Source organism: Poecilia mexicana, unplaced genomic scaffold (genome assembly GCF_051168715.1).
Source record: "Poecilia mexicana isolate PSO_F unplaced genomic scaffold, ASM5116871v1 scaffold_14, whole genome shotgun sequence".
Taxonomy (NCBI): Eukaryota; Metazoa; Chordata; class Actinopteri; order Cyprinodontiformes; family Poeciliidae; genus Poecilia; species Poecilia mexicana.
In genome coordinates this window covers 22092626-22113745 of record NW_028263383.1, presented here as the reverse complement: position 1 = coordinate 22113745, position 21120 = coordinate 22092626, and the positions used below count along the sequence as shown (strand labels likewise).

Genomic DNA, 21120 nt, shown 5'->3' with positions numbered 1-21120 from the left:
ACATATGAAGGCTCTGAAGAGGCTAAATAATGCAAAGAGCCAAAATAAAACCTCTCAACATTGCCAAAAAAATTCAAGTATAAAACTTGACATTCAAAGGCAAAAACAGGATCCATTACAATAAACAATCCAGAGTTACTGAATGAAAACTTCCTGATAGCATGGCGGCTAGCTGATTACTGCTAGCTCTGATTGGCTGTTTCTGACTGAGCGGAGTAATTATGCAGATCAGGGAGGAGATCGATTATTTTTTTTTAGAGATTATCTGTCTCATGTTAGCACAGCGAAAGTTTTAAAACGTATGTAAAATTTATTTTTTTAAGTTATATGCTGCAGCTTTAAACAGAGGTTCGGTGTGAGAGTCACTACCAGGTGGAGCAGAAGCGAAGCTCCGTCTGTCAAATATTACTACCTGTAGCGTAGCAGCGGTTCAACAGCAAGAGCAGAACCAGCGTCTGACATCGCAGCTCGAAGACTTAAATAATTTTGCGGGTTATTTGTTTAGCTTTCTGACCGTCATGCTAATCCGGGTGAGTGTTTGTAGCTGTGCGCTGCTTTACTTGCTGTCTGATCCTCCGTATGTCTTTTTTACTGCAGTGAGCCTCGATGTAGCCAAACTCCGTCAAGTATGGCACTGTTTTTATGTCGTATTAGCTTCGTTGTGTTGCTGCATTTTGACGTGCTTCAATTTTCCGCCGCAACACGCAAACTTCCCCATTCACTCAGTGCGTTATAGTTCCACATCGCTTAGGATTTGTTGCTGCGCGTTTGCGCAGAGTGAAGGAAAGAGGAGACCAGCTGCACAGCCAGGCTGCGAAATGAGATGATCGGTATCGGTAACAAGAGCCAATGATCGCCGATTACCGATCATGCACTTTTTCACGAAAATCGGCCCAATTATGATCGGTGACCGATCGATCGGCACACCTCTAGTTTTTAACTCTTGAAGCACTTTGTTGCCAAAGGAACAAATATTTATCACCACAAGTTCTATGATTAAAGATTATTGCTGCTGTGTCTTTGGTTTTTAAAACTCACTCAATGATAAAATGTGAGCTTCACATTTTATTCTTAATGTTTTAATTAGAAAAAAACACCCATTAAGAACAAAAGTTCTTAATGTTTTCGACCCGCGTTCACATGGAGACTTCTTTTGAAGAACCCTAAAGGTTTTTTAAAGTTTAGACTGTTTTAGTCCATTTCATTTGTGGAGCTGTGAACGTGTTATCAAACCCTAATGTGGACCAAAAAAATTAACTCTGGTCCACTTAGCAACTTAGGTCTCTGTTCAGTTGAAGTGAACTCTAGTGCAGTTCGAATGCATATGTGGATTCAAGTGCACCAGAGCCCGCTCCAAAAGCAAGAAGATAACTATAGTGCAAAACATTCTGGGTAAATGCAACCAAAACAAAAGTGAGTGTCTAGCGCTAGCAGGAGAAACGGCTTGTGGTTTTTTGCCAAAGACAAAAGTGAAATCCTACAGCTGCTAAAATCTGACATTACTCCATTTTTGTTTACATTTTGTGAAGGAAGTTGATTTTATTCAGAGGGTTTCAGGTCGTTTCCTTCATTGGTTCTTGTTGCAGTGCCACCACAGGTGAAGGGGAAAACAGTCGCATCAGCTGAAAATAACAAGTGTTGTAATTTTGTTTCCCAATCAAACAGTCTATCAGACTACCGGATATAAAAACACACTTAATTTATGGGTTCCAGAGTGAAAAGCATATCAATCTAGAGAAATTTGACATGGTCCATCATATTTTTTGTACAGTAAAATCAAAATGTTTGTGGTGATTTAACTACATAAACCTTTATTCTTAAAAAATCCACTTCTCAACATATTTTAATCACCTTGCACAATTTTAGCAACTTGTGTGAACCACAGAAATAGGTCATAGGGCAGCATACCTGAGACTTAAAGCACGTTGTCTCAAACAATATGTATTTATTTTAATAAGTGGCATAACTCAGAAAAGTTCCCTCATGCAGGTTTCTAGCAGTAGGAGAATTTTGTATCATGATTTTTGTGCCTAAATGAATCAGTTAGTAGAAATGCTAACATATTGGCATTAATTATGTTAATCTTTATGTTCTCATTCTATGCCCTTACATGTGTTAGCAGTAAACCTCAGTCCGCAGTCCCATACGCTGAGCATTTAGCTGATACTGTAAGCCAGAGGTTCCCAAACTGTGGGGCGCGCCCCCTGGGGAGGCACCGTGTCATTGCAGGGGGGGCGCGGGAAGCCGTCTGGATGAAAAAAAAAAAAACATGAACACTGTATTGCGCTGGGTTTTTACCTTAGAATGGCCAACTCTCTGTTATTCCTATGTCAATTTGATACAGTAGAGGCTTCCACACTTCCCATATTTGTGTCCTCTGTCACTTTTTTATCAGCAGTTAAAACTGTTTAATCCACCGTTAACATGTTGTAACCTGTTTTTCCGAGCCGCCTTCAAACGCAACATGAGCGTTACGACGGTCGCGCTGGGTTTACACCTGTGAAGGAGAGCTGCTGCTGCTGCTGTGCGGAGCTACGTAGGTTTGTGTTAGAATCACGGCAGCAAACCAGCAAAACGCAAAGAACTTTTCACAGTTTTTCCCTCCAAACTAACCGACTGAGTTGAGTAAAGCTGTTGGATGCAGGTAGGGCTGTTGTAAACGAATATTTTAGTAATCGAGTAATCTATCGATTATTCTTACGATTAATCGAGTAATCGGATTTAAAAAAAATTATAAAATGAAATATTGGTAAATCTGGCATAATACCGGTTGGTGTTACTATCAGATATCAATATCAGTCCAATTTTTCATATTTGAGCATCCCTAACAGTTGCTTTTTTGTAGTTTAGAAAACTAACCTGTAACAATAATAGCTCACTTTCTAAGTTAACCAGAAGAAAAGTTATAGAAAAATCTGAAATTATATTGAATTTAATAACAAAGAGGCAGGCTCACAAATATGCTTATAAAAAATGTCTACAATCCAGCTTTTAGTTTATGTATTCATCTTCAGTGAGTTTAATAGATTAATTAAACTCACCTTGCCACCTAACCTGTCACGCTTTGGGTTTGAAAATACGGGAAATGCCGCCTGGAGTGGGAGGAGAGGGCGAATGAACGAACGTAAGATGGGATGGAGGGGAGGAAATAGACCAGCGGACTGACGAACCGTTAGACCGGGGGACGAACACGGGGGGAAGCAATACGGGATATTTACGACACCTTCACTGGTCACACTCAGAAACTCATCTACCAGCCATGTACAATGCGCTCCGCCACCCGTTTCTTCAGACCGGGATATGAAATTTATTGTGCGGTTCGTCAGTAAAGCTACATTTACACGGTAAGCATCAGCTACTCAGCCGCCCGCCCTGTTCAGTCTATCCGCTCACCTCAGCGCTCTTCCCGCCGTTCGCTTTCAACCAGCAGCCCCGGAGGAGAAATGCTGCCGTACTCCAGGCATTCCCAAGTCATTTTAAGGATGCTTATTGGTTCCCCAAAAACGAAAAAAAGTCGGGCATTATCATCAATCAATAAAATCCCCACGGGCCAATCTTGAAGATTGGACTTTATGCCGCTGAGACTTAGCTTTTGTCAACAACTCAGGCGGAAGTGAGAGCTCCGCGCAACGCTAATGAAGTCCCGGCCGGAACACGGTGCGCTAACTAATAAAACATAAATTAACGAAGCTTCGAGGCAGGTAAATTTTCCTCGAGGAATTTTAGTAATCGAGGTACTCGAATCATTCGAGGAATCGTTTCAGCCCTAGATGCAGGTAATGTTAGCTAAAAGATGACTAGCTAATATCAATACAGAACTTTAAGCTTAAGAAGTACCTTGTAGGCTACCGATGTTGGTGTCTATTTTCAGCTACGTACATTCATTTTGCCCCCAAAAAAGTCGATGCCCCCCCCTCCCCACCCACTCCACATGCGTCGTAGAACCCTGATGTTATTTTCCTAAAAATAATAACGTCTTACCACGCTGATGCAGTAGGAAGTTGAACAGATGAATCAGACTTGTTAGAAAACTACAAACATTTGACTAAATGTTCTCTTACTTAGCATTAGCCATTAGCCAACAAATAACTGCTTTTAAGGAGTGCTGTCGTAATTCCTCTCTGCAGGTAGTGAGTACTAAACATCTTCAGAAGTCTTTCTTGTAGCATTATAAAGGCCAAAGGACAGCTAAATTTAACACCTGCTTCTTTGTGGTGGTTTTAGTGCCGGCTGCACTTTCAATGCTTTCTGCTTGCAGTTGCAGAGACAAACAGAGCAGTATGCGTCGACCCAGTAATCAAAACCAGTAACAGATTCATTCATCCTGCACGAAGATCAATAAAGATTAAGGAAAACTGAGAAAATATCCAAGAGCAAAGAACTACAACACATGCTGTGCTTTGGCAGATGTTCTAATCCATCACAATCTAATGTTACATTGCCCACACCTGATTTGAGCTGACTAGTCTTACAGTACAGTCACATGACCTTCAAATATATCCAGTTTCATTTCTGAACAGAGACACGTAAATTCAGAGGACATAAGATGTTTCTGAGGCCAGTAGCATTGAACTCTTATAAAAGCAGAAATCTCCATCATCATAAACATTTAAATCAGCAGTAAGGCTTAACCTGATTACCTTAGGGATATAAAAACACAAGTCTCACTGTTCACAGTGCCAATAAAAAGTTTTCACCCACTTGGATGTTTCACTCTTTTTATTGCTTAAAAATCCATCACAAATTGATCTTTTTTTTATTTATCAAGAAAATTATGAAAACGTCCTTTCACATCAAAGTGAAATTGATTTCTATGAAATGACATTGAAGGAAAAAAAAGTAACAAAACATATGACTGCATAAGTATTCACCCCTTTAAGTCAGTCACAGACTCCAAATTATAAAATACCCAAAAGGGATGAATATTTTTTAGAGGCACTGTATATTTCTTACCTACAGGTGAATAAAGACTAATCCTGCATGTTTGGATCATTCATTTCTGTTCCAGCAATTCTGAAGCAAATTTCCGTTCTGTTTCATCAGGATGAAGTCCTGGCCGTGTCCAGGAAGATGGTGGTACGGGTGGAGGACCTGGTGAAATGGTCACGTGCTGACCTAACTGGGTGGAGTGGTGGCCCAGTGCCTCCAGTGGTCAAGACAAATGGCGTCCACGAACCTCCACAGAGCAGCGCAGACAACGACGGCGGTGTGCCAAGCGACAACAATGAGCTCCTGGAAGTCAAACCTGAGAGTAAAGAAAATGCAACCAAACATCCGATGAATTTCTGTAAATATATGAGCAGAAGTGTTTTCAGTCAAACCCACTTCATTCGTTTTCTAACTTTTTCTAAAATGATACAGGATATGTTTGGAGCCGCTGCAGGCAGCCAGACATGTTTCTCCCTGGGAATTTTGTGACCTCTAACTTTCTGTTTCTGCTGCAGGAGTTACAGAAATGTAGCAATTTATAGTTCCATGTCGGCTCCCTGTTCCTACTTTTCACCAACACATCTCAGTCTGAGAGATAACCCTGAGGTTTAAGAGCTGGAGGAAAAACTGAGTCATGCTAGCTTTAACGTGTAGCAGCTGCAAATCTCACTGCAAAGCAGAGATGTTGGAGTGAATTGAAAAAGTGTTCACACCCCTCTGTTTTTCCACATTTCTATGCATTGCAACTACAAACTTCCATGTATTTTGTTGGGATTTTAATAGATTGACGCAAAATAGAGACAAATTATGAAGTGGAAGAACCATAATACATCACTTTTCAAAGTGAGTTAGTTGCAGTTGACCCTTTTGTTCTTGTATCCCAAAATAAAATCTATTGCCTCCTTCAGAAATCAGCTAATTGGTAAATAAAACTAACCTGCGTGTGATTTATGGTGTTCCTTTGTAGTCTTGAAAAATCTAGAATCTGTTTCTGTTATTTAACAGTTCATATTTCCTTCTTGACTTGTTAAATAAAAACTCTGTAAATGTTTTTTTAATCCAAAGTCTGGTCAAAAGCAAAAATGTAACTTTTTAATTTATATCTAAAATAGAGATGTGCCGATCAGGAATTTTCCTGCCGATTCCGATTCCGATCACCGTCTGTGAAATATTACTACCTGTAGCGTAGCAGCGGTTCAACAGCGAGAGCAGAACCTGCGTCTTACACCGCAGCTCGAAGACTTAAATAATTTTCCAGGTTATTTGTTTAGCTTTCTGACCGTCATGCTAATCTGGGTGAGTGTTTGTAGCTGTGCGCCTCTTTACCTGCTATCTGATCGTCATTTTTTTTACTGCAGTGAGCCTTGATGTAGCCAAACTCCATGAAGTATGGCATTGTTTTTATGCCATATTTGATTCGTCGTGTTGATGCATTTTGATGTGCTTCACCCCGAGGTAATTTTCCACCGCAACACCAAACTTCCCCATTCACTCAGTGCGTTATAGTTCCACACGACATTGATTAGGATTTGTTGCTGCGCGTTTGCGCAGTGTGAGGGGAAGGAGACCAGTTGCACAGACAGGCTGCAAAATAAGATGCGGGTGATCGGTTTATGTGATCGGCAACAAGAGACCGTGATCGGCGAACACCAATCATACACTTTTTCACGGAAATCGGCCGATTATGATCCTAAGGAGTTTACAAAATGTTCTCATTCCCCATGTGTGTGAAGCTGATGGAGACAAAAAACTTCCAGCTGTCACTGCAGTAAAAGCTGCTTCTATAAAGTGTTGACCCGGGACAGCATTTTTATCTGCAGAAAATGTTGAAGTCCCTTATGTATTTCATGCCTTGCATTTCAGCTGTTCCCACAGAAGAATGAAGCAACAGTATAACTGTTCTGTAAACCAATCAGCTGACATCTTGTCATCTTGTGCTGCAGTTTTTATTTTTGAATTTTCAGCTTTGATTTAGAAAATTCCTGATGGTGCATCAAACTTCTAAAAGATTTAGAAGATTTTTTAAAAAATTTTTTAACTTTCTTTGCATTTTTTTAAATCTAAATTTCTGATTTGATAGTTTTTTTTCCTCTGCTTTCAAATGCTTCAGTTAGTTTTTTCTCTTTATTCTGTATCTGTGTATATTTTGTTTAAAAAAAAACTACAGATATTGACAGTTCCCCCCCACTCTTCAAGACATATTTTGACATTTAAGTGCACAGAAATTGTTTAATATCAGCATAAAAGTTTGTTTTGCTCATATTTCTAATCCTTGTCATAGGAAACAAGATCAAATATAACCACGATTCTTTTTTATTAAAAAAAAAAAAAAAAAAGCTTCTCTCCAGTAGAGTAAATTATTTTTGCAATGTTAAATGCTGGTGTGTTTCTCCTTGGAGAAAGCTTGGATGTGATTTTATGAAAAGTTTAAAAAAGAGTTTTGGAATGAGTCGTCAATCAATCAAAGTTCTGAACTGTCAGCAGAAATGTTGCTTCACCATTCAGCAGTTTGTGTTTTCCTCCAGGTCAGGTCAGAGGTCACCATGCGGATTCTGAGCGGTCATTTTTTCTCTGCTGTCTCCCCACAGACGAGCCATCGCAGCGGCAGACTGTCAAGGTTCTCAGCTACCCACAGTACTGCCGCTTCCGCTCCCTGCAGAGACGCATCCAGGATGGAGCCAGGGGCCCCGCGCTGCAGGACACATACCTGTTGGCCCTTGGGGCCATCAAGGTTCTGCCTAACGTCAGGGTGATGTACTGCAGGGACACCTTCAACCACCCGACACTGGAGAGCAGCGCCTGCTTCTCCTGGCAGTTCAGTGAGTGAAACTGGAAACCTTCAGAGGCGCCACAGCTTGAAGAAACATAAGCAGTTTTTTTCTACTGCTAATGCAGTAGAAAAATAGTTGTTGTTTTTAATTCATTTTGTTTGTATAGCGGCAATTAGCAACAACAACTCATTTCAATTCAATAACACATTCATTCCAGTTGATCCTAGTTATCAAACAGTACATTAATCTAAATTTATTGTTCAAATTAGTTTAAGAAGTTTCTATCTAAAGAAATCCAGCGGATTGCATTGAGTTACTGACTTGCAGCATTCATATGTCAGCCAGTGCCCTCCTCCAGGAAGGTAGCGCAGTTAAAACAGAACACCAGAACAGATGTAGCTTCTATGGAGAGCAAATAACAAAGAAAACATCAAGTTCACAGTTAAAATAACTGAATAATGCAGGTTGGAGAGTCGCAGAAGAAAGTACCAGAGTGAGGAAAAGTGGCCCATATTCTGTGTTAATATACCATTATTGTTCTTATGTAATATCCTGAGAAGCATTTTCAATAAAATTTGCATGAATAAATGTTTGAAAATTACCTTTTCAACAATATTTAATAATAGGGCTGCAATTAACAACTATTTTCGTAATTGTTTATTCTGGCAATTAATCAGATTTTAAAAAATTGCCATATTTTACACATTTTTCATTTGACCTCTAACTCCTTTTATATACAATATTAGAAATGCAATAAAGGATGCTAAGAAACAGTTTTATTCATTTTTAAAATAAGAAAATAAACATTTTTTTGCCTAAAGTGGAATAATATAGGATTCTGTTAGTAAATATGAACCGGGTGAAGTTGTAACTATGCCATTTGTGGAATTTGGGGTAAAATATATTCACATGCAAATAGGTTTTTATCTTAAATTCAAAATGTATTAATATTTTGTATAGTTTTGCTTAACTACTTCTCTGTGTATGTTTTTTTTCAGCAAATGGCTTTTTTTTAGTCTATTTTATAATCTATTACTAAATTAATTGACAATTATTTCAACAGTCAATTAATTGGATTAATAATTTCAGCCCTGTTTAACCAGCTTAACCTCACCACCATGTTAATGATTAAAAGATTCAAAGTCACTTCCTTCCTTGCAGCCTGTCTGTGAAACGCTGCCCCCTGCTGGACGTCTTGATTAAATGTTTTCTTTTAGATTCTGCAGTACATTGTTATTGTTTTTAAAAGTTTGTCGTCATCGTGTCCCTCTCCTGCAGGGTGTCCATCTCTGAGTCTCCGAGGACGACCTCGTAAGAGGAAAGGTCGCGACAGCAAAGACTCTCCGACCTCGGGCCAACCAGAGTCCTGGATCGAAAAGATGAAGGTCAGTGTGTTTTTGTTCTAGAACCTTTCTCCGCTATCTGAACCCGAAGCCTTCATTGAGTCCAACTCTGTTTGAATCTAACATCTTCTGCTCATTTTTCCCTTCCAAGACCTGATAAAGGCACAGGAGTTCAGGGAGAAGTTAGACCAAGAATTAGTTTCAGAAGTCAAAGCAGATCAACTCCACTGATCCTTACTGTTGTTGTTGATCACAAAATATTAACAGAGAAGATCTGAAGATGTGGGTGAAGCTGATCCTCACAGTGTTTGATACTGAACCCACTCCATTCTCATTGTGTTTCTCTGAAAATATGGAAGTTTATTCAGGAAAGTTTAACGAAGCGGGACTTTAACAGAAAACTGTATAAATATGGACTGACTCAAGCCGTCCTCCTTTTCCTTCTCGTCCTCTTGCAGGAGAATGTGATGGGCAGCGTGGAGGTTGGCTGTGAGGGCAGCTGGCTCCCCCATCCAGAGGAGCAGCTGTTCCTGGATCAGCTCTTCATTTTCATGGAGCGCCACGGATCGCCCATCCACAAAGTTCCCAACCTAGGTTTCAAGAAGAGTGAGTCCTCTGTTTTCCCTCCACTCTCTGCTTTGTTGTTCAGTTTTCTTTCACTCCTTCAATAAAAATAATCTTCTATTGTTACTCTGGAATAGTTTATTAAATCCTTTTTTGTGTTGTTAATATTTTTTAAGTTCTTTTATATTAATTTTTTTGTGAAGCTGTCCATTTGATTCGTCTTTTTCTTTTACAAGTTTCTTATCTTTTACTTTTCAAGTTTTCTCTCCTAGTTTTATAATTAAAACATTTTTTTCTCTACGTCTGGTCATTTCGTTCCATCACCATTTTGCAGTCTGTATTGTTTTTAATTAACTTTTTGGTAGCACTTTATTTGACAGGGTGTGGATAAGACTGACATAGCACGATCATAAACATGACTTAATAGTTGTCGTGAACATGAAGGAGTCTTTATGAATGTCTATGACTGCTGTCATAGACATTCAGTCATAGACATTCAAATTTCATGAAGTGTCATTCGTTAAATAATGACACTTTAAATGCAGAGTTGCATTAAGACTTGGATTAAAAGTCCAATAAAAAGATCAGCTTTGCATTAAAAGTATCATTATTTACCAAATGACACTTCATGACAGAACTGGCAAACATTCATGAAGACTCCATCTTCATGACCAGCATTAAGTCATGTTTATGACAGTGTTATGTGAGGCTTATCCGCACCCTGTCAAATGAAGTATTACCAACTTTTTTTTTCCTGTACAAAAGTCTTCACACAATAATGTGCAAATGAATTAGCAAAGTTTTGAGTTCTTAGTGTTTTTTTAAAAAAAAATTATTTCATAAAGTACTCAACTACCAAACAAAATAAACTAAGAATTGTTAGCTTTGTTTTTATTTTCTTTCCATGCATTGTTTTTGTTAATTTTATTTTCTTAAAGATGCACTGGAGTCTCCGCCTGTAAATATGAACTTTCCATTTAGTATTAAAGGTTAAACCAGCAGAATTTTGATTTGGAAACATTTGTATTGATCATAGAGCTTAAAAATAAGTGTTATTGATGTGGATTCAGTAGTTTTACAGTTTTACTACAACAGAAAAATTACAGATTTATTGAGCTGAACCTGGTTTGCATTTTTGACCTGTTTCTGCAGTCGACCTGTTCCTCATGTATTCGGTGGTCAAACGGCTTGGTGGCTACAAGAAGGTGAGCTTGATTTACCTTTGTTGACATTTTGTTGAAAAAGCTGAAAAGATTCAACAGTGAACCTCTGATAGACTTTCAAAACATCCGAACAACTTCAAAATAAAAACTTCACAAATCTTTAGAATCCAACATGTTGCAGCAACATTTGAGTCAACAAAAACCAAAGTCAAAGATGATCAGATCCCTGGAGGATCTCTGGTTATTGTTGTGTGTGTTTGTATGTCAGGTAACTTCAGACCGCCTGTGGAAGGTGGTGTACAACGAGCTGGGCGGGTGTCCAGGCAGCACCAGCGCAGCTACCTGCACCAGGAGACACTACGAAAGGTTGGACAAACAAACCCCCCCTTTGTCCTGTCAACCTTCCTCAGGATCCAAAACCAGGAACGCGTCCACTAAAACCTCTAAATGTCATGTGTGTTTTCAGACTGATGCTTCCATACGAGGAGCACCTGAGAGCTGGAGGAGGAGCAGAGTTTAAGATCCCTGATGTGCCGCTGCCTTCCAAACCCAGAGGAATACGAGGACGCAAACCTCTGCCCAGAGGCAGGAAGCCTGGACCCAAACCCAAGGAGAGGAGGACGGGGACGTTGTCGCATGCAGCTCCGCCTTCTACTGTGAGTCACACACTGAAGGGTCAATTCACCCAGTCTCAGGTTCTGCTGTTATTTTTATCCTATTTCTGTTCTTTTCAAAAGCTAAAAGCACAGCTGATCAAATCAAAACTTGATTTGATTCTTATTAATTATAACAATCGTTATTAATTAGTAAATACAGCAAGGTGTTGCTGCGTTTCCAATACAAAGCTTTTTCAATTTTCTGCTGATATTGGAAAAAAACATTGCTGTTTCCCTTAGCAATGGTGTTGTTTCCATTATATAAGAAACAATTAATATCAAAAGTGTTGATGGAAGCAGCATATAGCTTCATTTGAATATGTTTTATTGATTAAAATACATTTTTAAGTTGCTACATTAAAAATCTATACAGTATCAACAAGTTTTTCTGCAGGAAAATAGATAAGTGTGTTTGTTTCTTGTTAAAAGTAGAGTGACTCAAACTGACAAAGTTTTTCTCTCATCAAAGGTATTTGGTTTAATAGCCACTTCAGACAAACATGGCAGATCATTTTGAATAACTCTTCTCAATATACAACATGCTTTTTTCTTAGATTGTAATCATTTTAGCACTCCTATTTGCTGAAATCATTTTTTGAACCCACCAGAGAACCAACTTTTTCCTTTTCTCCTTTTGTCCTTGAACAGATTCTGAGTCCAAACGGCGCCATGGTGGTGAAACGAGGCAGAGGCAGACCGCCAGGAACTCGTAACAAATCCACGCTAATTGCTCAGGCCAAATTGCTGGCTCAGCAGCAAGCAGCAACCAAACCAGCAGCAGTAGTGGAGCTAAAGCAACACAGTCTTCTGCTGCCCCCTGCAGGCAGAGGAGGACCGACACCCAGCAGCACACACCGGGTAAAAGTCCTGATGCTGCTCTCATTTCTGTTTCCCTTAGCAAAGCTAGACTTTATGAACCTTTAGGTGTTTTAAAGGTTTGGAAAGTGTTTAATATTCAAACTGCACAGTTTTATAATAAAGTTGCAATCTAACATTTGATTAAAAGCCTAAATTTGGAGAGTGTTGAAACCAAATACTTAAAGATAATAAAACAGACAAATTTTTTTTCCACTGTCTGAAGTGAAATCAGATCAAAATTCTCTTGTTTTAAGTCAGTTAAAGTACCAAAATTATTTCTTTTTGCTAAATGCCAGAAAACATAGAACTTTTTTTGTAACTTTCTTAGGTACATGTGGTGTGTGTGACATTTTGAAACAAAGTTTGTTAGATTTTAGTTTACCTTGTTCCTGCGGTAGAATGTAGAATATTCTCACAAGACAGTAATAATAATGATCTCATAATAGTGAATAATGAAAAAGTAGGGCTGCAACTAACAATCATTTTAGTAATCTATTAATCTGTCAACTACCGTATGTTCCGCACTATAAGGAGCACCTAAAAACCTTCAATTTCCTCAAAAGTCAACAGTGCGCCTTATAATCTGGTGCGCCTTATATATGGACCAATATTGAGCCACAACAGGTCTAGTGGGTGGGGAGAGAGAGAGAAGAGAGAGACAGAGACTGCGGCGGCAGCGTGTCAGTTGGTCTGTGTTACCCAGAAAGCAGTTGGGCACAATATCGCAACACCAACACCGTGAGTGAAACAATGACTGGGGCAGCCTACTATATAATATACTCGGGGACCACTTCTTTGTCATTACACATCCACATTTGTAGAGAACGGAACAAAGGGACGGGTGGCAACCCTAACTGTAGCGTCTATTCTATGTGCCTTATAATGCAGTGCACCTTATATATGAAAAAAGTTCTAAAATAGGCCATTCATTGAAGGTGCGCCTTATAATCCGGTGCGCCTTATAGTGCGGAAAATACGGTATTCTATCCATTAATCAAATAAAATAAATTGGCACATTTTGCTGATTTTTCATTTAAACTTTTATTATAAAATGTTAGAACTATGTTAAAATATGCAAATAAACTTAACAGTTCAGTTCCTTTTTAAATAAAAAATAATTATGTTATTGCCTAAAGTGGATTAACATAGCATTTCTTTAAACGCTTGATCATTTGTGGCAAAGAATGCATCTACAGGTAAAACATCACATGAGGAGCTCAGCCTTTTCTGCTTAAATTAACATCAATACAGTGTTGAATGGATCTGCTGATTTTTCAGATAAACCAATTAATAATTGCACAGGAAAAGGAGCTTAATAGATTTTTTTTTTTTTTTACATAATTTGAAGTAGGTAAAGCTAAAACTGCCACTTGAGTTCTGGGTAAGTCATATTTACAGACAAAAAAGGTGTTTGTAATGTTAAATGCAAAAAAAAAAAAAAAAAAAAAAAAAAAAATATATATATATATATATATATATATATAAACAGTTTTGGCTTTATTACTGCTCTAAGTGTTGTTTTTTCAGTGAATGGCCTATTTTTTTAGTTTAACGGTTAATCGATTACTAAATCAATTATTTCAATAAACAGTCCTATTTGAAACTCTTCTTGTGTTCATTTGTATTGTTTTGATGTTCAGGTGTGGTGCAGATAAAATGTGAAAAAGTACCTTGAAAATACTTGGGTAAAATTCCCAAACTCTGTAAAGAAAGCTTTGAAAGATCAGCTTTATGTTGTAATCCATCCTTGTTTTCGTCCCTGCAGCCCATCCAGCCGGCCATCCTCCCGCTCAGCATCCCCCTGACACCTGACCTCTCCCCAATGTCTCCTTCCTTCCTCCCCTTCAAAACGACGGAGTTGAAGTCGGAACGCGGTGACTCGGCGGCTCCTCCCTCTCCCAGCGTTCTCATCCCAGGTCTCCCTCATTTCGTCACCGGCTCGCTGAGCGGCTTCAGCCCCATCAAAGGCGTGTGCCCTCTGGACGTCTTCAGGAGTCAAATCAGCCTCCAGAGGGGCCCCGATAGCCCCGCCCTGACCCCCCAGGACCCGGCACAGCTCCACCCGGCCATCTTCACCCTCCAGCCCAAAGGAGGAAGCCCGGACACGCCCCACCCCAGCTCAGAGCAGCTGCAGCCTCAGCTGCACCAGCTCCACCAGCACCACTGCTCTGGCTGCGGCTCAGATGACGGGGGTCAGCGCGGAGCGTCCAGGAGCCGGCCCCCGCTGCCTCCACTCCGCGTCCTGCCTCTCAACCTGGACTGCAGTGTCCAGGTGAGGAAGGTGATGCGGGCTCACCTGGACTCGTCTCAGCTGCAGACCTTCACCCGCCGGCTGTCGGAGGCGCTGTCGCAGGACCTGAGCGCCAAGCCGCCCTGTTCCCCCATTACCCCACCGCCGGAGCAGGCGCTGCCCCTCAACCTCAGCAAACGATTACCACCCAAACGGCCCAGTGCCGAGGGCCACGAGCAGAGTCCGCAGGCCGTCAACAGAAACTTGGATCCATCGTACTCCAAGAGACCACGCAGTGGCCCCCAGGAGCAAGCGCAGGATTTCAGCCTCAGGGGCCGCTCCAGCTCCTTGACAGTGTCAGGCGTTCAGAGCGTGGAGGGGAGGGGCCAGGAGGAGCCAGCAGACCTGAGCTCCCCAAGCCGCATCCGGGCCTTCCTACTCGGACTTCCACCCTTCCAGGTGAAACTGGAGGAAGACATGAACGGGACGAGGTTTGTGAAAATTCCTCCTCCAACCGAAACCAAAAGGACTGAAGTCGGAGATGGAGATGCGAAGATGGAGGCAAAGAAGCAGGAGGAGCCAATGGGGAAGGAGCAACTGGAGCGAGATCCGACCCGGTGTTCCGGTCCCTTGTCGGAAGCCGGCCCTTCCGACACGGACACACACTGTTTTTAGTGCTTTTTTTCCATAAATCAGGATCACCTCGGAGACTCGTCTCCGCTGGGTGTTTGCTTCTTTAATGACGTTTATTTCGCTACATTTCCATTTTCTCTGGAGGAACATCATCAAACAGAATCATGACAATCTCAGCTGAGTTTCCGTTAAAACAAAAACGGGAGATGATTTTCTTTTTTTTCCTGAACACTGCCATAACCCTTGGAAACACTATACACTTCTCTCCTCTACGTTCTGATGAAACTAAAACGGATCCACAACAGTTAGAACAAGATATCATGTTTGGGTGATCATGACTCCTCCCACAGCATCCCTGGTGTCGTCCACTAGTCCCGTTTTTAAATTGTTCTCCTCGTCCGTAGGGAGAGACTTATTTTCTGATAGTGTTTAAATGTAATCTAGGGCTCAAAATGAAAAGTTGTCTTCACAATGTATCCAGTGAAAGTGAAGCGTTTTAGTCCTGCTCGTTAGTTGATGTAAACGTACACAAATGTGCCTTAAAGGGCCGGCGACCCACGCCATTCCCGGCTTCACCTGCATCCACTCAGACGGAGATACCTTGATGTTTCAACAGCACACCCATCGACCAGGTTCGCCATCGTGTCGGCTTGCTCTCACCTTCGTCCCTGTTCAGGTTCTTAGATCCCACATGCAGCTCCAACAGTCTAAACTACCTCAGGTTCTTCATTTCTCCCTCCTCCCCCCCCTTTTTTTAACCGTATTTGAGGATTATAAAACTATCTCAACGTGTTTGAGATGAAAGCATGCTCAGAATGGTCCACAACATCTGTAGCTTCCTTCTTCTTCAGCAGTTAGAGGCTCCTGCCAACAGTAAGTTTGAAATCAAAACAAATCTTGTATCTGCAGCTTCAGAGTGAGCAACTCCTGCCTCCTTATTGGGATTCATGCACTGTATAGGTGCGTCTCGATAACTTAGAAAATCACCAAGGAGTCTGTTTCGATCCATAAATTCAGCTCAGAAAGTGGAACTTATGGTTGTGGAGCAGCAGATTTTCCTAGCACTAAACTTTCCTTTTAGATTCTTTGCTATAGCACTCTCTGGACAGACAAGTTCTGTAGCAATAACCTTTTCTTGCCTCCACAACGTTTATGTACTAAAATATATTTTTATTGGTTTTCATTACCTGTAAGCTATAATTACCAAAAGTAGAAATAAATGCTTAAAATAAATCTCTTTCTGTAATGAATCCATGAAATTTCTGCAGTTTCACTTTATGGACTGAATTGTTAACTTGAATTCTCACTATAAATTTCTTTAGATGCACCTGTGATTCCAGGAAATTCATGTCGGTTAAAGCCTTTTGTTAGAAACGAGAAACTAAAATTTAATCTTGCATCAAAAAAATATGTTGCTTTTCTTGCTCTTAAACATCAAGGTATCTCTTTAACTTACTTTCCTGTTTGCTTTGACACCACATATGCTGGTTCAGATTTGCACACCTACTGTACTCTTTTAGCTTTTTTTCATATTTAAGCCAGTTATAATTTACTGTCTCTCATTTCTCAGCGTTTGTATTTGACTCGAACTAATAGGTGCTGTTTTTTCCTAGTTATGTAGCTCATGACCACATTGGTTTTTGACTTGCTTCAATGCTCAGAATGTTGTCAAGCTGCAAGTCAGAAAGTTTTTAATAGGTGGAAAAATTCACATTGATTTGTCCACAGAGAAAATATTTTAAAGAAATATTTTAAAAGATGAAAAAATTAGCTTATTAGTAATTATTTTTTATCAGATTTGTTTGACTGTTGGTTCCACGTTCAGCACAAATAGTTGTGAATGATTGCATGAAAAAAACAATGTGTACTCAGTATATGGGCAGATGCACCAAAGTGCTCCACCAGACTCCTATATAATTCTGTTATTGATAGTATTTTTACAATTTTACTTCATTCATTTGTTTTCCTTCTTTATTGTAAAATAATTATTGGGCAAAAAAATAACTACAAATGTCATATTCTTTATCACAGTAATGTTTTTCACAACAGGGTAACTACTGTAACTACTGTCTGGCTCTGCTTCATCACATCAGTAAATCTATATTTATTGGTCCCAGAGAGCTTTAAAGGAGCGCGTTTGTAGAACAAATAATGTGGACAGTGGTGCTCACTGAAGAGCTTATCACATTTTAAAATGAAAGAAGGATAAAAATAATTTTGGTCCTCCACAAAGCTGCTGTTCAGAAGCTGCTAACAACCGGCACTGACATGAAATGATGCTCTTTGGTGTTAGCGTTAGGAACATTTTAAGCTGCTTACCATATTTTTTGTATTCCATGAAAGTTTTGACATTTAAACTGTCATTGGAAGAAATATTGCTACCCTACATCATTTAGTTTAGTATGATGGTTAGGTGAACATGCTAATATCTTAACGCATCAGATAAATGACTTGTCAGATTTTAAAAATAGCTGTTTGGGTCAATCATGTTTTTAGACCATCTTAATTTTTGTATGTTATATACATATTCCCATTAAGTAATAAAGGTTTTGTTAATTACTGATACAACAGGCATAATTTTGCCTGCTAGCCTTGTTGACAGCTTGAGTCATTTTAGCGTTTGATAGAGATTTACCCGACATTATTAGGTTATGATTAATTTATGGGCGCCAAACCTTCTTGGCTTTGCTGGACTGTTTGTTGTTCTAAACAGTTTTATCACACTGCAGCATGTTTCAAACTCGTGGCTCGTGGGCTAAGTCCAGCCTACTGTAGCTGTTTTAGTGGCCCACTAGACTCCAGAAATAGAACTTCAAGAAAGCAGTTGTGTGATTATTTCATAAGTTTATTTGTATACTGTCAAACACCAATGTCATATATATATATATATATATTTTTTTTTTTTTTTTTAAGAAGTACTCAGCGAATGCAGAGAAAGCTATATTATTTTAAAAGTTGAATAGAGTTTTATCAAACCAGCCCTTTGATGAAATGTATGACCTTGATGAGTTTCAAACATCTGTACTGCAGGTAATAACGGACAGTGGAACATTTCTTAGCTTAATATGCTACCTTGCCATGCTTTGATTTACCTTTAACCCAGAATCTGCTATGTGGGGATTCTAGTTCACTTTGTATGTATAAATAAAAATTTTTGACTACTCATCTGTAAAACACTTCAAAGTTGCTGCTACTAGAATGGTGATGATTTTGTTAACTTAGCATGCTGACATATAGAGCTTTATTGCAGTTACTTTTCCAAAGATTCTATATTTAACAGTATTTTTGACAGTAATTCCTAGCAATCAATTGTCTTTTTTGACTTAAGTCAGTTTAGACCAAATTGTTCGTACGCCAAGATGCTAACGGTTAACTTTTTTTTTTGAGTTGCAATTGCTTTAATTACACAAAACTTTTAAAAACTCTGCTTTGTTCAGGCAACACTGTTTTAAGATCTCCTGTTTATCATCAGTGTGACGGTAGAGAGTTGATTTTACAGTTCATTTTGTGTAGAGCACCTTTAATGTGCATTTGCCAAACAAATGCATAACCTCAAACTGATCCTTGTTCTAATAACCTCAGCTTTTAAAATTGAGTTTCCAAACCTGTTCCTTTAAAGTTGGTCTGGGTCTGATCACTCTTCTGGTTCCTCCCAGGTGAAACGCAGCTCCACTGGACTAGTTTAGACCCACCTGAACATTGGCTTCAGTTCTTTTGCTCCTTTTTTGTTGATGTGTATTGAATAATAATGACATGCCACTCATTATTTTATTTTATTTTATTCTCTTTTTTTTCAGCTTCTTAAACTAGTATAACTTTGTTTCTTTGTTTGGATATTTAAGCTTAGTCTAGCTAGTTTTTTTTTTTCTTTGATTGGTTTCACAATGTTTACAGTTTCTTATGCATGTTATACAAATTTCTTACAGTGTTTTGCACACTACTCCAGAATCAGTCTTGAACGGCACTGCTCATTCATGTAAAGTACTTATAAGTGCCTGATACATACATTTGGAGTTGATGTTTGTAAGCAAATGAAAGTTAAATGAGCTCATTAGCCTTCATGCCATCGACTTGAACAAGGGGTCCCAGTGTAGGTGAGTTTTGTTGAACTTTATGGCCTTTGCGGGTTTTTGTAAATTCTCGTGTTGAGGATTTGATAAGACCCGTGACACCAGATTGACACTCAGCTCCGTGTGTTGGATTGAACTGGACCTACAAGATTTAAGAAAAGGGACGGCAAACGGTTGGTTGGACATTCATGATGATAAAAGATCAAAATAAAGGTGCTACATGTCACATTTTTACGTCTTTGAATTGTTGAATTAATTTGACTGTTCTGCAGCTTCCTAAAATGTCCTAAACGCTTCTCAGTTTTCATATCTGAATAGTTGCCTTTTGTCCTCTTATGTAGTTTATTGATTTATTTATGAAGAAAAGTTTCTGGATAACCAAAACGACCATTGATCGCTTAATCGAAATTTGATTTTTGGGACAGTTTTGAACTTGCGGGTTTGTGAAAAATTCAGTTAATGCTTCAGATTTGGAGATGAAAATATATGGAGCTAAAAAGTCTTACTTTTTCTCTATTAAATATACATTTTCATTATTTTTTTCTAAAGTCAGTCATTTTAAATAGATTTCTCTTTATACTCTGATATATTAACAGAATTGATTCAGTAGTTATAAAAACCCTCATAAAGTAACCTAGTTTCATGGTTGGATGTAGTTTTTTTATTTGGTTGTTTTTAATTCTGGTTATTTCCCCTAAAATTTGCCTCATAATGACATAAAAGATGTCAAAAGGGTTTTGTAATCCAAATAACCTTGTTTAAGCAAAAATAAAAGGCTAGTTCGAAACACATTAAACTTTAATTTATGCAAATAAGCGCAAATTGTTGTGTACCGGTATATAACTGATTATTTGAGTGGAAAATTTGAACTTAGATTATTTTAATAATGATAAATGCAAAATGGTTTGTCTGAAATGAATCGAAATTCGGTCTAAAATGAAGAAATGTGTTTGACTGAAATCGAAAATAATGTTCCCTCTCTCTTCACCTTAAGCTTTCAGGACTGTCTTGAATAGCAAACATCCCAGATGTCCATTTTATACAACTGTAGCTTAAATCAACCAAATACAGATGGTGAAAAATGCTCCATGTGGCACCTTTACAAACTGGATGTTACACACTTAGGAATGTCTGTCTGAGATCTCTTTTATAAGAATTAAAGAAGAAAATATTTTATTTCCTGCTTCTATTTACGCACAGCTTGTCTGTAAAATAAAACCGTCTTTTCCATGAGTGTTTCCAGAGTGAGCTCTGCTGGACTGTTGCCTCCCGAGTCTTACCCAAGACCATGGCAGTGTTCCACGAGGCGCTGGATTGGAACCAGAACATTCTTGCTTGATTAAGAATATGTTTTATTTTGGTTGTTACTGATTTACAGCACATGGTCTGTTTTTGTTTTTCTCCGTTTTAAATTTTTTTATCCTTATTTTAATGGTAAACGGCTTTCAGTGTCAGGTACCATTCCATTTTAACACTGTATATTTATATTAAAAGTAATCTGTTAAATTCTGAGTTCAAGGTTTTATTTATTTTTTTAGAAATTAAAAATGTCTGGTAGAGCTCCATTTTGAAAGTTAGGGGATCCGTTTTTTAGAAATTAAGAACATTTTCTAAAATTATTTAAGATTAGTCATAATTTTCATTTTCTCTGAAATATATATCTTCAGAGACATCTTCAGCTGTTTTATTTAATATTTAATATTCTTGTTTTTTCAGTGTAATGTAGAATTCTTTCTTCTATTGGCTGTCAAGCAATTTGTTTTTCTAATTTCTGATCTAAATCACAATTTAAGAAACAGCTATATTCAGTAAATTAGAATATTATTGGAAAAAAATAGTTTGAGTAACTTGCTTCCCAAAGTGAAACCTTATATAGATTCATTCCTCACAGATGGTTTTCTAA

General features: G+C 38.7%; 1 protein-coding gene across 3 annotated transcripts in view; it reads left to right on the top strand.

Moving 5' to 3' along the window:
* LOC106906402 (uncharacterized) overlaps positions 1-20729 on the top strand; it is a 78119-nt gene extending 57390 nt beyond the window's left edge. For 2 of the 3 annotated variants that reach the window (XM_088012349.1, XM_088012348.1), the window contains 9 exons: positions 5044-5287; positions 7518-7748; positions 8979-9085; positions 9502-9649; positions 10760-10812; positions 11039-11136; positions 11237-11426; positions 12075-12284; positions 14050-20729. In XM_088012349.1, coding sequence (XP_087868475.1) covers positions 5044-5287; positions 7518-7748; positions 8979-9085; positions 9502-9649; positions 10760-10812; positions 11039-11136; positions 11237-11426; positions 12075-12284; positions 14050-15189 — 2421 coding nt within the window. In that variant the 3' untranslated portion in view covers positions 15190-20729. The remainder of the gene's footprint in view (positions 1-5043; positions 5288-7517; positions 7749-8978; positions 9086-9501; positions 9650-10759; positions 10813-11038; positions 11137-11236; positions 11427-12074; positions 12285-14049) is intronic. The other variant, XM_088012350.1, reaches the window with a different exon arrangement.
* The last annotated feature ends 391 nt before the right edge of the window (positions 20730-21120 follow it).